Source organism: Ogataea philodendri (assembly GCF_020536065.1).
Source record: "Ogataea philodendri strain CBS6075 chromosome Unknown scaffold2, whole genome shotgun sequence".
Classification (NCBI taxonomy): Eukaryota; Fungi; Ascomycota; class Pichiomycetes; order Pichiales; family Pichiaceae; genus Ogataea; species Ogataea philodendri.
Window position 1 is genome coordinate 1,105,029 of NW_025764020.1, and position 13,743 is coordinate 1,118,771.

General features: G+C 46.7%; 12 protein-coding genes across 12 annotated transcripts; 8 read left to right on the forward strand and 4 right to left on the reverse strand.

Moving 5' to 3' along the window:
- Nucleotides 1–2: 2 nt before the first annotated feature.
- OGAPHI_004484 (uncharacterized protein) lies at nt 3–713 on the forward strand (the record flags this gene model as incomplete). Its single annotated transcript, XM_046205567.1, has 1 exon — nt 3–713. One exon carries the CDS (start codon nt 3–5, stop codon nt 711–713), a length of 711 nt encoding a protein of 236 aa, XP_046061499.1.
- A 21-nt stretch (nt 714–734) lies between these two features.
- On the reverse strand, nt 735–1,970 carry OGAPHI_004485 (uncharacterized protein; the record flags this gene model as incomplete). Its single annotated transcript, XM_046205568.1, has 1 exon — nt 735–1,970. One exon carries the CDS (start codon nt 1,968–1,970, stop codon nt 735–737), a length of 1,236 nt encoding a protein of 411 aa, XP_046061500.1.
- On the forward strand, nt 751–1,098 carry OGAPHI_004486 (uncharacterized protein; the record flags this gene model as incomplete). Its single annotated transcript, XM_046205569.1, has 1 exon — nt 751–1,098. One exon carries the CDS (start codon nt 751–753, stop codon nt 1,096–1,098), a length of 348 nt encoding a protein of 115 aa, XP_046061501.1.
- A 449-nt stretch (nt 1,971–2,419) lies between the features above and the next one.
- Nucleotides 2,420–3,271, reverse strand: OGAPHI_004487 (uncharacterized protein; the record flags this gene model as incomplete). Its single annotated transcript, XM_046205570.1, has 1 exon — nt 2,420–3,271. The coding sequence occupies one exon, from the start codon at nt 3,269–3,271 to the stop codon at nt 2,420–2,422; it is 852 nt and encodes a 283-aa protein (XP_046061502.1).
- OGAPHI_004488 (uncharacterized protein) lies at nt 2,841–4,346 on the forward strand (the record flags this gene model as incomplete). Its single annotated transcript, XM_046205572.1, has 2 exons — nt 2,841–2,927; nt 3,153–4,346. The coding sequence occupies 2 exons, from the start codon at nt 2,841–2,843 to the stop codon at nt 4,344–4,346; spliced, it is 1,281 nt and encodes a 426-aa protein (XP_046061503.1).
- A 133-nt stretch (nt 4,347–4,479) lies between these two features.
- OGAPHI_004489 (uncharacterized protein) lies at nt 4,480–6,297 on the forward strand (the record flags this gene model as incomplete). Its single annotated transcript, XM_046205573.1, has 1 exon — nt 4,480–6,297. The coding sequence occupies one exon, from the start codon at nt 4,480–4,482 to the stop codon at nt 6,295–6,297; it is 1,818 nt and encodes a 605-aa protein (XP_046061504.1).
- A 44-nt stretch (nt 6,298–6,341) lies between these two features.
- Nucleotides 6,342–7,319, forward strand: OGAPHI_004490 (uncharacterized protein; the record flags this gene model as incomplete). The annotated part of the gene is made up of 1 exon (XM_046205574.1): nt 6,342–7,319. The coding sequence occupies one exon, from the start codon at nt 6,342–6,344 to the stop codon at nt 7,317–7,319; it is 978 nt and encodes a 325-aa protein (XP_046061505.1).
- Nucleotides 7,320–7,400: 81 nt separating this feature from the next.
- OGAPHI_004491 (uncharacterized protein) lies at nt 7,401–9,458 on the forward strand (the record flags this gene model as incomplete). Its single annotated transcript, XM_046205575.1, has 1 exon — nt 7,401–9,458. One exon carries the CDS (start codon nt 7,401–7,403, stop codon nt 9,456–9,458), a length of 2,058 nt encoding a protein of 685 aa, XP_046061506.1.
- An 859-nt stretch (nt 9,459–10,317) lies between these two features.
- OGAPHI_004492 (uncharacterized protein) lies at nt 10,318–12,159 on the forward strand (the record flags this gene model as incomplete). Its single annotated transcript, XM_046205576.1, has 1 exon — nt 10,318–12,159. One exon carries the CDS (start codon nt 10,318–10,320, stop codon nt 12,157–12,159), a length of 1,842 nt encoding a protein of 613 aa, XP_046061507.1.
- Nucleotides 10,350–11,585, reverse strand: OGAPHI_004493 (uncharacterized protein; the record flags this gene model as incomplete). The annotated part of the gene is made up of 3 exons (XM_046205577.1): nt 10,350–10,657; nt 10,728–11,344; nt 11,548–11,585. The coding sequence occupies 3 exons, from the start codon at nt 11,583–11,585 to the stop codon at nt 10,350–10,352; spliced, it is 963 nt and encodes a 320-aa protein (XP_046061508.1).
- Nucleotides 12,160–12,247: 88 nt separating the features above from the next.
- OGAPHI_004494 (uncharacterized protein) lies at nt 12,248–13,633 on the reverse strand (the record flags this gene model as incomplete). Its single annotated transcript, XM_046205578.1, has 1 exon — nt 12,248–13,633. One exon carries the CDS (start codon nt 13,631–13,633, stop codon nt 12,248–12,250), a length of 1,386 nt encoding a protein of 461 aa, XP_046061509.1.
- Nucleotides 12,344–12,928, forward strand: OGAPHI_004495 (uncharacterized protein; the record flags this gene model as incomplete). The annotated part of the gene is made up of 1 exon (XM_046205579.1): nt 12,344–12,928. One exon carries the CDS (start codon nt 12,344–12,346, stop codon nt 12,926–12,928), a length of 585 nt encoding a protein of 194 aa, XP_046061510.1.
- Nucleotides 13,634–13,743: the final 110 nt, after the last annotated feature.

Consider the following 13,743-nt stretch of genomic DNA (forward strand, 5'->3'; position numbering starts at 1 on the left):
TGATGGAGGGGTATTGGGACGTTGTTGTGTCCTCGATCCAGGACACCTGTAACTCGAACGAGATCACGTCTCTGGACCCGTTGACGCTGGCGTCGGCAGACACTCCTGAGGCAAGACAGGCCAACAAGGACCTGGTTCTCAAACATAAGGACAATCTCGAAAAAACCAAACGTATAATGGATACCGCATTGATCAATGTCAACGGCCTCTTATCTCAGTCACGTGCGTCTGGTGGATACGCTGACGACGGATCAGGAGCACGCACTAAACTAAAGAGCCAGAAATACGGGAAATCTTATTATCAATCTACGTTCAATCCATCGGAGCCAGTGGTCGTTGGGTCGGAAGTAGCGTTCCGTCCCAAACAAAAAGGCGCCGAATGGTTCCAGTGCGAGGTTACAAAGGTTCTTACCGATACAAAGTTCGAGGTTAAAGATCCGGAGCCAGACGAAGCCAACCCTAACGGTCAGGTGTTTAAGTGCACCTGGAAAGAAATCATACTTATGCCTACGAATGAATCGCTCGCCACGCTGAAGAACTACCCTGTTGGGTTTAGGGTACTCGCACGATATCCCGAAACTACGACGTTTTATCCAGCCGAGGTAATTGGGTTCAAGAAGGACGGAACATGCAGACTGAAGTTTGAAGGAGAGGAAGAAGTTGGTAAAGAAACAGAGGTGCACAGAAAACTGGTTCTACCCTTTCCAGGGTGAATTGTCTTGATAAGTTATACATCAAACTAAAAACGAGATGCTCATTTTTTGTTTGTCTTTCTTCACGTCGCTAGAGGACGACGACTGCGAAGTGACAGGAGTAGCTGCTGAGCTGTTGGAGGCGGGCTTTTCAAAACCGAACTCTTTCTTGAAGAGATCTTTCTTTGGAGGCGGAACTGGAAGCGAGGCAAGTGGGGGCAGGCTTGGCAAATGGTGTCCACTGTTGTTTGCATTAGTGAAGAGCTGGGGAGACGACATTCCCGAGCTTGACATACGAGGTGCCAGCGAGGGACTTTTGAACTGTGGGCCACCGTTACCAGCAACCTCCATATTGGCGAACATTGAGGAGCGGCGCGAGTTGATCGAGGTTCCGTCGCTCAGATGAGTTAACGGGGTGCAATCTGCAGACACAATGGACGAGTTTCTGGACGAGAATTTAGACATGGGCGATGCCGGGTATGGAGATGAGTTGCCCGAGAGATGTCCGGTGTGATTATAGTGGTGTAAAGCAACTCCCCCAGGGGTGCCAGACAATGCGATTCCTGCGGCGGAGTGTCTTCGAAATGGTTCGGTCGAGTAGTCATCCAGCAGCTTCCGTTTTCTCATTGGCGGTAGATGGTCGTAGTTGTATGCCCGCATGTCCATCGACGCACTTCTACCTGTCCTAATGGCCTGAAATTCGGGTGACGAAGTAGGTGCCGTTTCATCGGATGAAGATCCGAAAATGCCAACATTGAAGTTGACGCTTGGCTTGGGCAACGGCAAGATAGGGTCTCCGGAGTGCGCTGGCTCGATTTGTCTCTCTGCGGGTTGTTTCACGTCCTGTTTTTCGTACGAGGTCATATCCAAACCTTGAATAGACGCTCTCTTCCTGCGATTGGCTCCTCCGTTCCACCAATTTTTAACAGCGTTATCACTTCTACCATTAAGGTGCCTAGCGATTTCGGCCCATCTTTTACCATATTTCTGGACCAGCTCCTCAATGTAGCGTCCTTCTTCGGCAGTGATGGGGGTACGGTTCAACGACGGGTTGAGGTTCTGGTGAAATCGTTCTCTGGCCTGCTTTGCTGTCCTGGTCTGTAACACTTGGGATATCTTGACCCAGTTGAGGTTCTTTTCTCCTCCGTACAATCGCACGAGTTCGAGTAGCTTGCTGTCTTCTTCAGGGGACCATGGGCCACGGCGGAGGCGCACACCAGACGATTTTGAGTTATCGTCGATGGAGTCTTCCTGATGGTTGTTTGTTTCCGGCGACATATATATATTTTGTTTTCAACGGTATATTATTCAAACAGTTAGCTTTGTCAAATAGGAATTGGTCATAACAAGGAAGAAAGCTTAATTTAGGAAATTGTTTTTCAAATCAAGCTTCGGAAAGTGAAGAATGCCGTCAAATTTTAATTTTACCCAAAGCCGAACAAAATTTTTTTCATTGCTCACATGCTATACGACCCCCATTCAACGGGGCAGGCCCAGAAAGGCCATATTAGATGAACATTACGTACGAAAACAGCACCGTAACGGCATGGAAAGTCTACTCCCACAAATCATACATCGAACAATGTCTGCTCGTTAACGGATGCAACGGCCAAATTGCTAAAATTTCCCCGTATTTACTCACGTTTCTAGATTTTCCGTCTCGTGTACGTGTGTCAACTATAAAAAAAACGCGAGTATGCCTACGTACATATTCCTGCCCCCGGCCATTATACGAACTGCCTGAATCTGCTGTTTTCAAACGGATTCTTCGCAGCATGGCTTCCAGACATGCTGCTTGCTAAACTTTTGGAATCCTTTTCGAACAAATCCCGTCTCCGTCTGATTTCCGCGACCAATCCAAAAATAGTACCAAACAGAGCAACAATATAAAAACTGAAGCTGCACCATATCATCGCAGCCGCTCGACTGCCTATCGTGGCTGCAACTATGGTCATGGAGCTTGTTGCCGACAGCTTTGCGCCCGCGTTTGCAGCAACGTGTGCCCACATAGCTCCGATTCCCCACAATATGCATAGAATAGCACTAAGGCTAAAGCTCGTATACGAGCATACATGCTTCCACGGTAGGAATGGAATACTTCCGTAAACCAAACTCACCAGCAACAACAGTGTCAACACCAAGCTAGCCATGAGAACAAACGGTTCGCTCACCTTTGCGTTATATTGTACAGCTATGTCCACCAGGTTCATAGAGGTGGTTGTAGAGTTGGAGCCCGTATTGTAGAGTGACACCCCGGGATAGGTTGATTTGTAGTCGGTACTTCCCAAAGAGGTTGAGCACGAATTCGTTCCGTTGGCCTCCACGCAGATTCCTTTGTACCCGACCCGCACTTTCATCTTGCTCATACTCTTGCTATTGGTTTTCTCGTATGCAGACTCAATCAACGGGAACATTGAAGACGATTGGTTGAACTCGTACTGGAGCAGGTAAACGTCAGAGTACCTGGATTCGCTGGTGGTACATCCGACAAGCAGAAACGCCAGCAGAAAGACGTTGACAAATAAAATAAGAATCATCCCGATCTTGGGACCCTTACGTAGCAGAAACACAAATGCCATTGCTACCAACTACAGGGCCACTCGTGTGATTTATATATGCTGGTTCATTGCACGCTTAGAAGCTTTGGTGTGTCAAACATGGCGTACAGGTCAATTTGCTTGTTGGCGAGAGTCCAGAATTTCACACAGACTCATTACTGATACAGTTCTAAAACAACTTTTAGTCTCAAAAAATATGTCAAGATTTGATGGGGTTTTGAAAAAAATCACGAGAATCCCTAAACGCGGGCATCCGTCGCTCGCATACGACTTGTTCCGCCCCTCAACTGTTAGTCAGACTCCGCCGTTGGTGTTTCTCCATGGAATTCTGGGAAATCGCAAGCATAATCGGCATGCCGGCAAGACACTTGCCGAGAATCTCAAAACAAGTGTTTTGCTTCCAGACCTGACCAACCACGGCGACTCGTTGAACACACCGGTCCACAGCTACAAGGGAATGTCAGAGGATTTGGCACACCTGTTTCGGGAACCGGCACTCAAAGAAACGTTTGCCAACGGGTACATAATGATCGGCCACTCGATGGGCGGAAAAACGGCAATGTACCACGCTCTAGATTATCCGGACCTGGTGAAAGCTGTGATTACGGTGGACAATATCCCGTACAAAAACCCCGAGGAGACAAGTCCAGAGTTTGGCCGGTTCTCCAAGTTCTTTAGATTCGTGGAGAGCCTTCCTTCCGAAAATGGTCTTTCGAGACTGGAAGACGTTGATAGAAAATTAAAGGAGCTAGAATCTGATGCAACTTTTCGAAAGTTTCTAGTGTCGAACTTTGGAAAACACAAGTCTGACTCATTCTACCATCCCAAAATCCCGGGCAAGGTGCTTGAAGATTCGCTAAAAAGCCTCATTGAGTTTGACGTGGATCCCGGGAAAATATATTCGGGGCCTCTTTTGATCATCAGAGCGCTCAACAGTCCGTTTGTGGGCACCGTGGACCGTCCAGCCGTTGAGAAACACTTCCCGAACTTCGACGTGGTGGACTTCAACACCACCCACTGGGTGATTTCGGACGACGAGGCTGGGTTCGTGTCTGCGGTGAAGAACTGGTTATCAGATCAAGATCTTGCCGGATAGTAGCATCGTTTATTCCGACGACGCGAGTCCGAAAAAGGAAATTTTTGATGAACTATAAAAAAAATGCTTTGGAAATTTAACTCATATATAATAAAGCTCAAAAAGCACGGTTTATGACAGGAGTAATGACATTATGAGCGATACTCACTCAGACTTACAGTCAATAGACTCAGAGGCACAGGCGGCGCACGAGCACCCAGTGGAGCTCGCTGCCGATCAGGAAGAGAAGCCAACGTCAAGAATCGCTTCACTTTCAAAGACGTCATCAGTCAAATTTGACAAGTCCAAGATCGTTCCGAAAAGTCAACGAAGAGGCATGTTTGCGTACCTGCTGATCATCCCAGAGTACGATAACCCTAGAGATCTGCCACCAATGATCAAATACATAATTGTCTTCAACGTTGCATTTTGCGCAATGATGGGGCCCATGGGTACTTCGATTCTGCTTCCTGCATCCGACTCTCTTATTGAAGACCTCCATACTTCTGTTACTATAGTGAACATTAGTATTGGTATTTATTTAATCAGTTTGGGAGTTTTCCCGTTGTGGTGGTCCAGTTTCAGCGAACGCCACGGCAGACGCAACATTTATCTGATCAGTTTCATTTTCTATCTTGGATTCAGCATTGGATGTGCCATGTCCAAGTCTATTGGCATGCTTATCGGCTTCAGAGTCCTTTCCGGTGCGTGTACGGCCAGTGTGCAAGCAGTTGGTGCCGGGAGTATTTCTGATCTGTATCCAATTGAGAAAAGAGGTGCAGCTATGGGCATTTTTTATCTAGGAAGTTTGGCTGCTCCATTGATTTCTCCGATTGTTGGTGGTGCTATCAGCGAAAGGAAAAGTTGGGGATGGCGTGCTACTCAGTGGTTTTTGGTCATCCTGGCCGGAGTGTGTGTGATTCTGCTGCTATTCTGTCAGCCAGAAACTTTGAGACTGCAAGATAACAAAGATGCCGTCAGAAAGCTTCTAAGGGAACGGCTGAAGAAGTCCACCGATGAGGAAAGCCAGTCTCACGACGAAGAACAGCTGGAACAGGAGGTCGAGAAGGTCATGACAAGACTTTCTCGCCAAAACACCCAAATAAACGAGGACCCAGACCCAGTCGATATGAACACCCCGATCGGCAGAGTTCAGACCTCGCATTCTCAAAACTTCAACACTGCCCGTTTAGAAAAAATCATCACAGAAGCAGAAAGCATGAAAGACGAGCCTGCCCCGACCAGGTGGCAGAAGTTCAAGACCATTCTTTACATCTATGGCTACTCTCCGTTGAGATCGTTTGCATTTCTCAGATATCCGCCCGTTTTCTTAGCAATTGCATACTCTGCGCCATGTTTTGCCATTCTTTACTGTCTCAACATGACTCTGACGTATTGCTACTCGCGTCCGCCTTACAACTTCGACTCGCTGTTGGTGGGTCTCGTTTACATTCCTAATTCCGTCACATACATCATTGCTTCCATTTGGGGAGGCCGGTTCACAGATTATTTGTTGGAGAAAAAGCGCCAGAAGTACGGCGTCCTGGCTCCCGAGGCCAGATTCGGTATCAACATGTATGTTGCCGCAGCAATTTTCCCGTGTGCTTTATTAATTATCGGATGGTGCTTAGATAAGAAAGAGCATTGGGTCACTCCATTGGTTGGTACTGCGCTATTTGGGTTTGCCCAGATGATCGTCATTGGTACCGTTGTGACCTATATTGCTGACTCGCTACCTGGAAAAGGAGCTACGGGAATAGCCTTGTCGAATTTCATCAGAATGATCATGGCAGCAGGCATTTCGTTTGCAACCGAGCCTTTAATAAGGGCCCTTGGAGTTGGTGTTCTTTTTTCCATCCTTGCCGGTGTTACAATTCCTTTATCTTTAGTCATCGTGATCATCAAACTTCGCGGAGACCATTGGCGAGAAACGTTTGAGTTGGAAAAACTTTACGATATTGCTGATGGTTAATAGATTCTATATAGAAATAATATTCTGAAATATTTCTCACTTTAATGGTCACAAAGCTTACATTTAAAGGCGAGAAAAGAGCAAAAAGTCGACCTGATGGCGACAAAAAACGCCACAAGAAGCGAGAATCTACTCCTGTGGAGGCCGATAGCGTCAAAATGGTGCACGCCAACGGAGTTCTAACTGAGATATCAGACATCCCAAAAGATTTTTTGGAGTACGGGTGGACGGTTGCCAGTACGGGTAAAGATTTGAACGGCCCAATGATCTTATGTTTTGATAGAAAGGGTCAGTACGGGATGTTTTCATTCAACCAGGAAAGTGGCATGATCGTTAGCGCCGACGACGAGATAGACGTTGCGGAAGAGGCTATCAACTTTGTTGATTTTGTTCCCCAAACTCCGCTTTTCAAGTTCGAACCAACACAAGTGACGCAAGTGTTTGTTGCTGTGGACATTCGGAACTTCATCAAGCTTACACAGAAAGAACAGGAACAACCGGAGACGATAACTCGGCTGGCTCTGAAAAATAATGAGGGGAAGTACTTGTCGCTGGATGCCGAGACAAACTCGCTGGTCCAGACAGATGTGCTCACCGAAAACGCAATCTTTAACTTTAATGCGCACGGTTCAGAGAAAGGAACGCAATTTTTGATATCGGTAGGACCTTTGGAAGCCAAAAACAAGCTGATTATTACTGATGAGCTTAAATTCCGCATCATCCAGGACTCCGATGATTTACTGGACGATCTAAACGCATTTCATATTCGCATACAAACCAAAAACTCCACCATGGGACTGAGTATTCTATCTTCCGCGGACGGAACAATCAGCCAGGCTACAGATAGTGTCGTAGATTTTAGACAGACGCAGGTCAACAGAGCAGTCAAAGAATTGATGAAAGCCGGTATCAAGGTGAACAACTCCTTGCTTGCCAAAATCAAACATGCCGTCGACGAAGGGTACCTGAACGAGTTCCTCATCACCGTCAAGGAGAAGGTGAAAACAGACCGTCGAGCCTGAGGTCGGTGTTATGGTGGGTGCGAGGTGTAAATAACGCGTAAATAAAGTCAAACCAAGATTTAGAAAATAAAGGTGTGAGGAATGGGATCTCTTCTTCAGTTCAACTTCTCGTCCTCTCTTCTTGCCGGGAACGCCAATCCGGCAATCCCTTTTGATAACGGATTAGCTGGTGATGGCCACAAGGTTGCCGTTCTGTCGTCTGGCAAGACGACCACGCTCAAACCTCGGATACGCAAGACAGATACTTACGAGCCAGAACGCGACAACACCGAGCTGATTAATATCCACCGGCTTCTCTCGAAGATCGAGATTGAAGAGAAAGTCGCCGAGAAGTCGTCCGAGCTTGTTCCAAAGAAACTGGAGAATAAGTTTAAGAAGACCAGCTTTAAGCTGTGGACTGAAAAATACCGTCCTTCAAGTTTTCTGGACCTGATCGGAAACGAGCGAACCAACAGAATCATTCTGCAGTGGATCAATCAGTGGAACCAAGTGGTGTTCAATAAATCATGCACAGAAACAGACGATATTTACAACAGACCAGACAAACGTATACTTTTGATCCATGGTCCTCCTGGTATCGGAAAGACCTCGATCGCTCACGTGATTGCAAAACAGCTCGACTATGAGGTTCGTGAGATCAACGCCAGTGACGAGAGAGCCGGCGTGGTTGTCCAGGACAAGATCAAAAACGCCATGAAGAACAACTCGTTGACTGGAAAACCCGTGTGTTTGATCTTGGACGAGGTGGACGGAGCTACAGAGAACGGATTCATAAATGTGCTGGTTGATCTTGTGAACAAAGATCGGCGAGACACCGCGTCGATTGGCCTGGACGGGAGAAAGAAGCAGGAGAAGTCCATTTTAAGAAGACCGATCATTGCACTTTGTAACGACGTGTATTCGCCTGTTCTGGAGAAGCTACGGCCGCTCTGTGATACAATTGCGTTCCGGAAGTCGCACTCGCGTCTGATCAAGTCCAAGCTGAAAAAGATCTGCGAGCGAGAGAATATCGTCACGGAAGACCGTGTACTGGACGCGATCATCGAGTCAACCGAAGGAGATTTGCGGAACTGCATCAACTTTTTGCAATTCAATTCTGCTGCCACGACCCTGGATTTGGATTCGAGCTCAAAAGATACACAAATCGGGTGGTTTGTGCAGCTGGATAATATCCTCATGAGGAGCGCCAAGGTGAGCAAGCAGGAACAGTTCCGAAAAGTGTTCCAAAGTTTGTCAGCATCTGCACAAGTTGATCGTGTGGCGAGCGGATGTTTTAATGTATTACTAGATACAGACGCGGACGTGGAGAAATTGAGCGAGATTTCCGATTGGCTCTATTTCCAAGACGCAATGAGTTCTAGATTCAATTTTTTTGAGGCCCAGGACTTGTCGTTCTACCAGTCGGTAGCACCGATGGCCGTGTTCCAGCGGCTCAACGAGATACGCCATGCTTCGGAAAAGAAATACAATTACAGGAGCCGCGATACGTTTTTCGAGGTGAAAAAACAAACTACGGAGGTGTTGCAACGGCTGAAGCACAACAATTCGCTATCAAATCGGTGGCGGTTTGCAAACCGGGAACAGCTTGTTGGGTACGAGCTGCCTCTGTTGAATACCATTCTGGTGCCGGACGTGAGTTTTCGCCAAATCGAGATGGTTGGGGCGGGCACCAAGCTGAAAAGAATTACAGAGCTTATTAGAGCTTATTCGCTACGCATCGATGTGACTAAGAATGAGTATGGCAGTATTGACGCGCACTTCCGCCCTGCCTTGAATTTGTTTACGCGGCTATCCATAAAGCAGCAGCAGATAATGGGCCGCCTTCACAAGGAGCTGCTGGCGGATTATATTCGTGAACAGGAAACTAAGCAGATAGAGCGGAAACGAAAAGGCCCGGATCCACTGGATAAAAAACCCGCGAAAAAAGCTACATTTGGTTCGAGTGTGGAGTATTTTAAGAACAAGTGTAAAGAGTCATCGGGCCAATCGGACAATAATAATAGTAAGCACCAGGATGCAGGCCTATCCGATGACCAGAACGAGGCTCAGGCAGACTACCGCATATGGGTCAAGTATCATGAGGGATTCTCGAACGCTGTGAGAAGGGAGATCACCTGGAACGGTCTTTTTATCATATGAAACATGCATCTACTTAGGTGGTGGTACTACCGATTAACCTAGAGGGGCCACCCTGGAATAATACATCTATTGTATCGTAAGTTCATCCGCGTCCAGTGTGTAAAACTGGGATTGTCTTTTGTGTGAAAATGCCGGCTACAAAGCCAGAATGCTGGCAGTAACAATCGGAAATTATTCCTCAAAATTGTTTTCTTTTTTTCCAACAATAAGAAACAAATGTCAGGCGATGTAATCGAATGCAAAAGTATCTGGAAATATGTTTATCAACGCTTCTCATGATTTCCACGCCCCACCACGCTGAAACTAGACGAATTTCATGTAGCAACCAACTTGAGACGAGTAGTTGCGTAGGGTGGCAAATGAAACGGCAGTGACTCTTTCACGGAATTCCCAGAATTTGTATGGTAACCTTGCCTGTTGCTGCCTCGGCCGAGAAAAGAAAAGGCAAGCCGGTACAGCACGGGGCTGCGCAATTAACAACTGGCTCTTTTCTTGTTTTCTTACTAGCAGCCTCTTAGCTAAGCGTGACACTTTGAAAACTTTTTTTTTTCCAGGAAAAGAAACGGGGCCGTCGGTAAAGCCTCCGCGACGACTTTTGCCCGGCCGCCTCTCCTTCCCCTACAGGTAATTTAATAATTTGTACATGATGGAAATTTTTGCTGATATATATGCTTTTTTTTCTATTCTGAATGGTTGTCTTTTCCCACCATTGAAATTTTTTCTGGATACCTACACATCACTGTGACTAGAACATTATACCATTCAATCTTCCTCATCATTTAAGACTGTCTGTTAATCAACTTGAACATCTTTGGTCTTAACAGGCTTGACGGAATTCAGCAAGAACTTATTTTTAATAATGAACTCTCATATCAATAATCCTAATGACAATCAAGAATTAGAGCATCCGCCCCACTTCAAAGACGTGTTTGCAAAGGAGTCTTCCTCCGTCGTGCCGTCCGAACAAGTGCCGGATGCCATGGAAGTGGTGGAAAACAGAAGGCCATCAGTGGTGGTGCCCACCAACCTTGATGCCTCCATGTTGAAGACGCCCTCCACACCCACCAACCCACACAATGACTCAAACGTCACTTTTTCATCACAAGTCCCATCGTCTACCGAAGTGGGCTCCGCATCAACCGAGAACCTTCTTTCGCCTTCCACGTCCGCAGAAATACCCCACCGGACACGGTCGTCTCCTAAAAGTTCAAGACGCCTCAGAAGAAAAAGATCAAAGTTTTACAAAGGTGCCACGGGTCAACTTTCGACTTCTCCATCTTTGCTTGCTAACAATTTGCCAATCTCCAAGCGGTTTAGATCGCGCTCTTTGCCAAATATTTGGATTCCATCCTGTAAGCAAAGCAAGTTGCTCATTGATGACCTGCAGCACCAACAACCTTCTGAAAAGGTTCTTCTGCCTCCCGTGAACCTCCAATCGATGCACGAGATCGATCTTCACGAGATTCTGAAGAACCCGCAGCTGAGACACGACATCCTGTTCGAGCCTCAGTTGCAATTTAGACCAAACCTTGACGGAGAGCGTGGAAAGCGGAAGAAGCTTCAAGGAGATAAATACTGGTCTTCGATCAAATCCGAGATCAACTCCATCATGGATTCGAAGAGATCCATTTCCGGCAACTCCTCTATCGTTGTCATGTTCCAAACTTTGAAGGACATCCTTCTCAGTTTGCTTCCATCGAAAGATAAAGCAGCCATCGAGGAGATTATTGACATCTCTCTGCTGGTTCAGCAATTGAACTGCAGATGCTTCAACTTTATCAAGTTCTCTAACTGGATCTCGACCATCTTTAAGATGCACTGTGCTCCAATGAGAGATTCTTGGGTGGATGAAATGAACACGATTTTTGAACAAGCTTGTTCCCAAACTCCGATGGATGTGGACAAGGTTGTTGAAGGATTGCACGTTCTCTTTTCAATTCTGGAGGCTATGAAATTGGATGTTGCCAACCACCAAATTCGCATTCTCAGACCTCTCCTTTGTTCAACGGCCGTCGCTTTTGAAAAGGAATATTTCCAAACAATCATTAGAAAGAACAAAATTAATCTTCGCGCCAGCTTGGAATGGTACAGAAAGTCGAAGGACGAGTGTCCTTCAGCGGAAAACATGCAGCAGGTTCTGAATTACGGTATTCTGAATTTGCTTTCGTGTTCTCACATGTGTTCTGAGTTCCCAGACACGTTGACTTTTGATCATTCCAGATTGATCATTCTTCGTGCTGACATCCGTCAACTCATCTGCATCAAGATTTGCTTTATTCTATACCAGAACCTGGTTAGCTCTTTTGGCTTATCTCCTTCCGAGTACTGCTCTGCTCTCCAGTTGCAGCAGCTGAAAAAAGAAATCCTCGGTATAATTGTTGACGAGAACGGCAACTCGAAATGGACAAGAAACTTAAACAACCTTGCTGTTCACTTTGTCAGTAAGTTGACCAAGAACGTGAACCCAGCCAAGGTTAAGTTCTGTTTCAACTGGCTGCTTAATCAAACGCAACCAAACTCGCAAATTTATTCTATGCTAGAACAGAAGCTGCTTAACTCATTTTGGGCTGCTCTTAATTCCGGCGACATGTCGGGCATCGAGCAGGACCCATACATCAAAGAAGAATTGAAGGGCGTTTCCGAGAGAATGAAGCGTCTTGTGGAGTTCCATTACAGCGTTTTTGGAGACGTCTACAACTGAAGAAGGATGGAAGGGGTTTTACTTGCTTTTTGTTTATAGAATCGGCTAGGGATATTAGGTAATGCATATTTACAAATAGTTTAAACATTTAGAATGACATGCTCTGGCTGATCAGCTTGTGTGCTGGAATAGAGTCTGTGGATCCTAAAGCAGCAAGACCAACCGGCTTGTTGTGCAGGTACCGATGGCACCAGTCGACAATGTCCTCTTTGGTGATATCGTTGACTATCTGGAAAATTTCCTCAGGAGCGAGTCTGCGACCAGTGGTGACCAGCTGTCTTCCAATATCTTCTGCCGTGGCGGTAGTGCCGTCCAACGAAAGCAAAAGCGAACCCTTGAGCTGAGACTTGGCAACCTCGACCTCTTTTTCAGAGAAGTTGCCGTTTCTCAACCGGCTCCATTCTCTCAAAATACAGTCAATCACTGGGTAGCATGTCTGGGCCTTGTCCACAACAACGTAGGTTCCCCACAGACCCGTATCGGAGTAGGAGGTGGAGAAAGACATGAACGAGTTGCACAAAGGCTCCTTGTCGCCAGCAGCAACTGCTTTAGCCAATGGAGAAGGCGTAACGTTGGTGGCTCTATCCCAGTTTCCAACAATCGCCTGTGCAACCAAAGCTTTGAAATAGTCGTCCGAAGACCACGAGCAGCCTTCCACGCAGATGGCAAAGTATGTGTTTGGCAAAGACTCGTCACGAACCTTGATCTCGTCACCATAGAACTTTGGAATGGCTCCACGAGGAGTTCCCAAAGGAAGGGGAGTCTCTGAGATCGGAACATGGCCGAAAGACTTCTCGGCAAGCTCCACCAACTCCTGGTGGTCAACGGCTCCTGTTCCAACCAAAACCATACGATCACCCTTATAGTTGGTTTGGATGTAGTTCTTCAAGTCGTACTGAGTAATGGACTTGATATTGTCGATAGGGCCCAAAATGGTTCTTCCTAAAGGCTGGCCCTTGAACACCACTTCGTGCAGTCTGTCAAAGACCACCTCGTCGTACATCTTGTCAACCTCCTCACTCTCTCTAATGATAACCGGTCTCTCCTTCTCGATAGCCAATTTTTCCAGCCTCGATCTCGTGAGAATATCAGACAAAATGTCCACGGCTCTAGGGATGTCCTGTTTCAGCGATTTTGCATAGTAGACTGTGTTTTCTCTAGATGTGTAAGCATTCAAGTGAGAGCCGCAGTTCTCGACCTCTAACTCAAGACTCAGCTGGTTTCTATTCTGTGTGCCCTTGAACGCAAGATGCTCCAGAAAGTGAGCAGTGCCTGACGTCGAGTCGCTCACGTCGGCCCTGGAACCGGCATCGATCCAGACTCCCACAGTGGCGGTCAGGGAGTTGGGGATCTGTTCGGTGGCCACTGTCAATCCGTTCTTCAGGACCGTCGTCTGTGTAGTTGGCAACGTACTGGCCGTGGCAAGACCACGAGCACCCGCGGGCAATATCAGCTTGGAAGCGTATCTCAACATGTCCAAGACGAGATTATACTAATATTTGATAATTTTTAGACTTCTTCTAGATTTCCTTATTGACCCGAATTTTCTGGCACATCAGTCAAATAAATCAAAGAACATTTGCC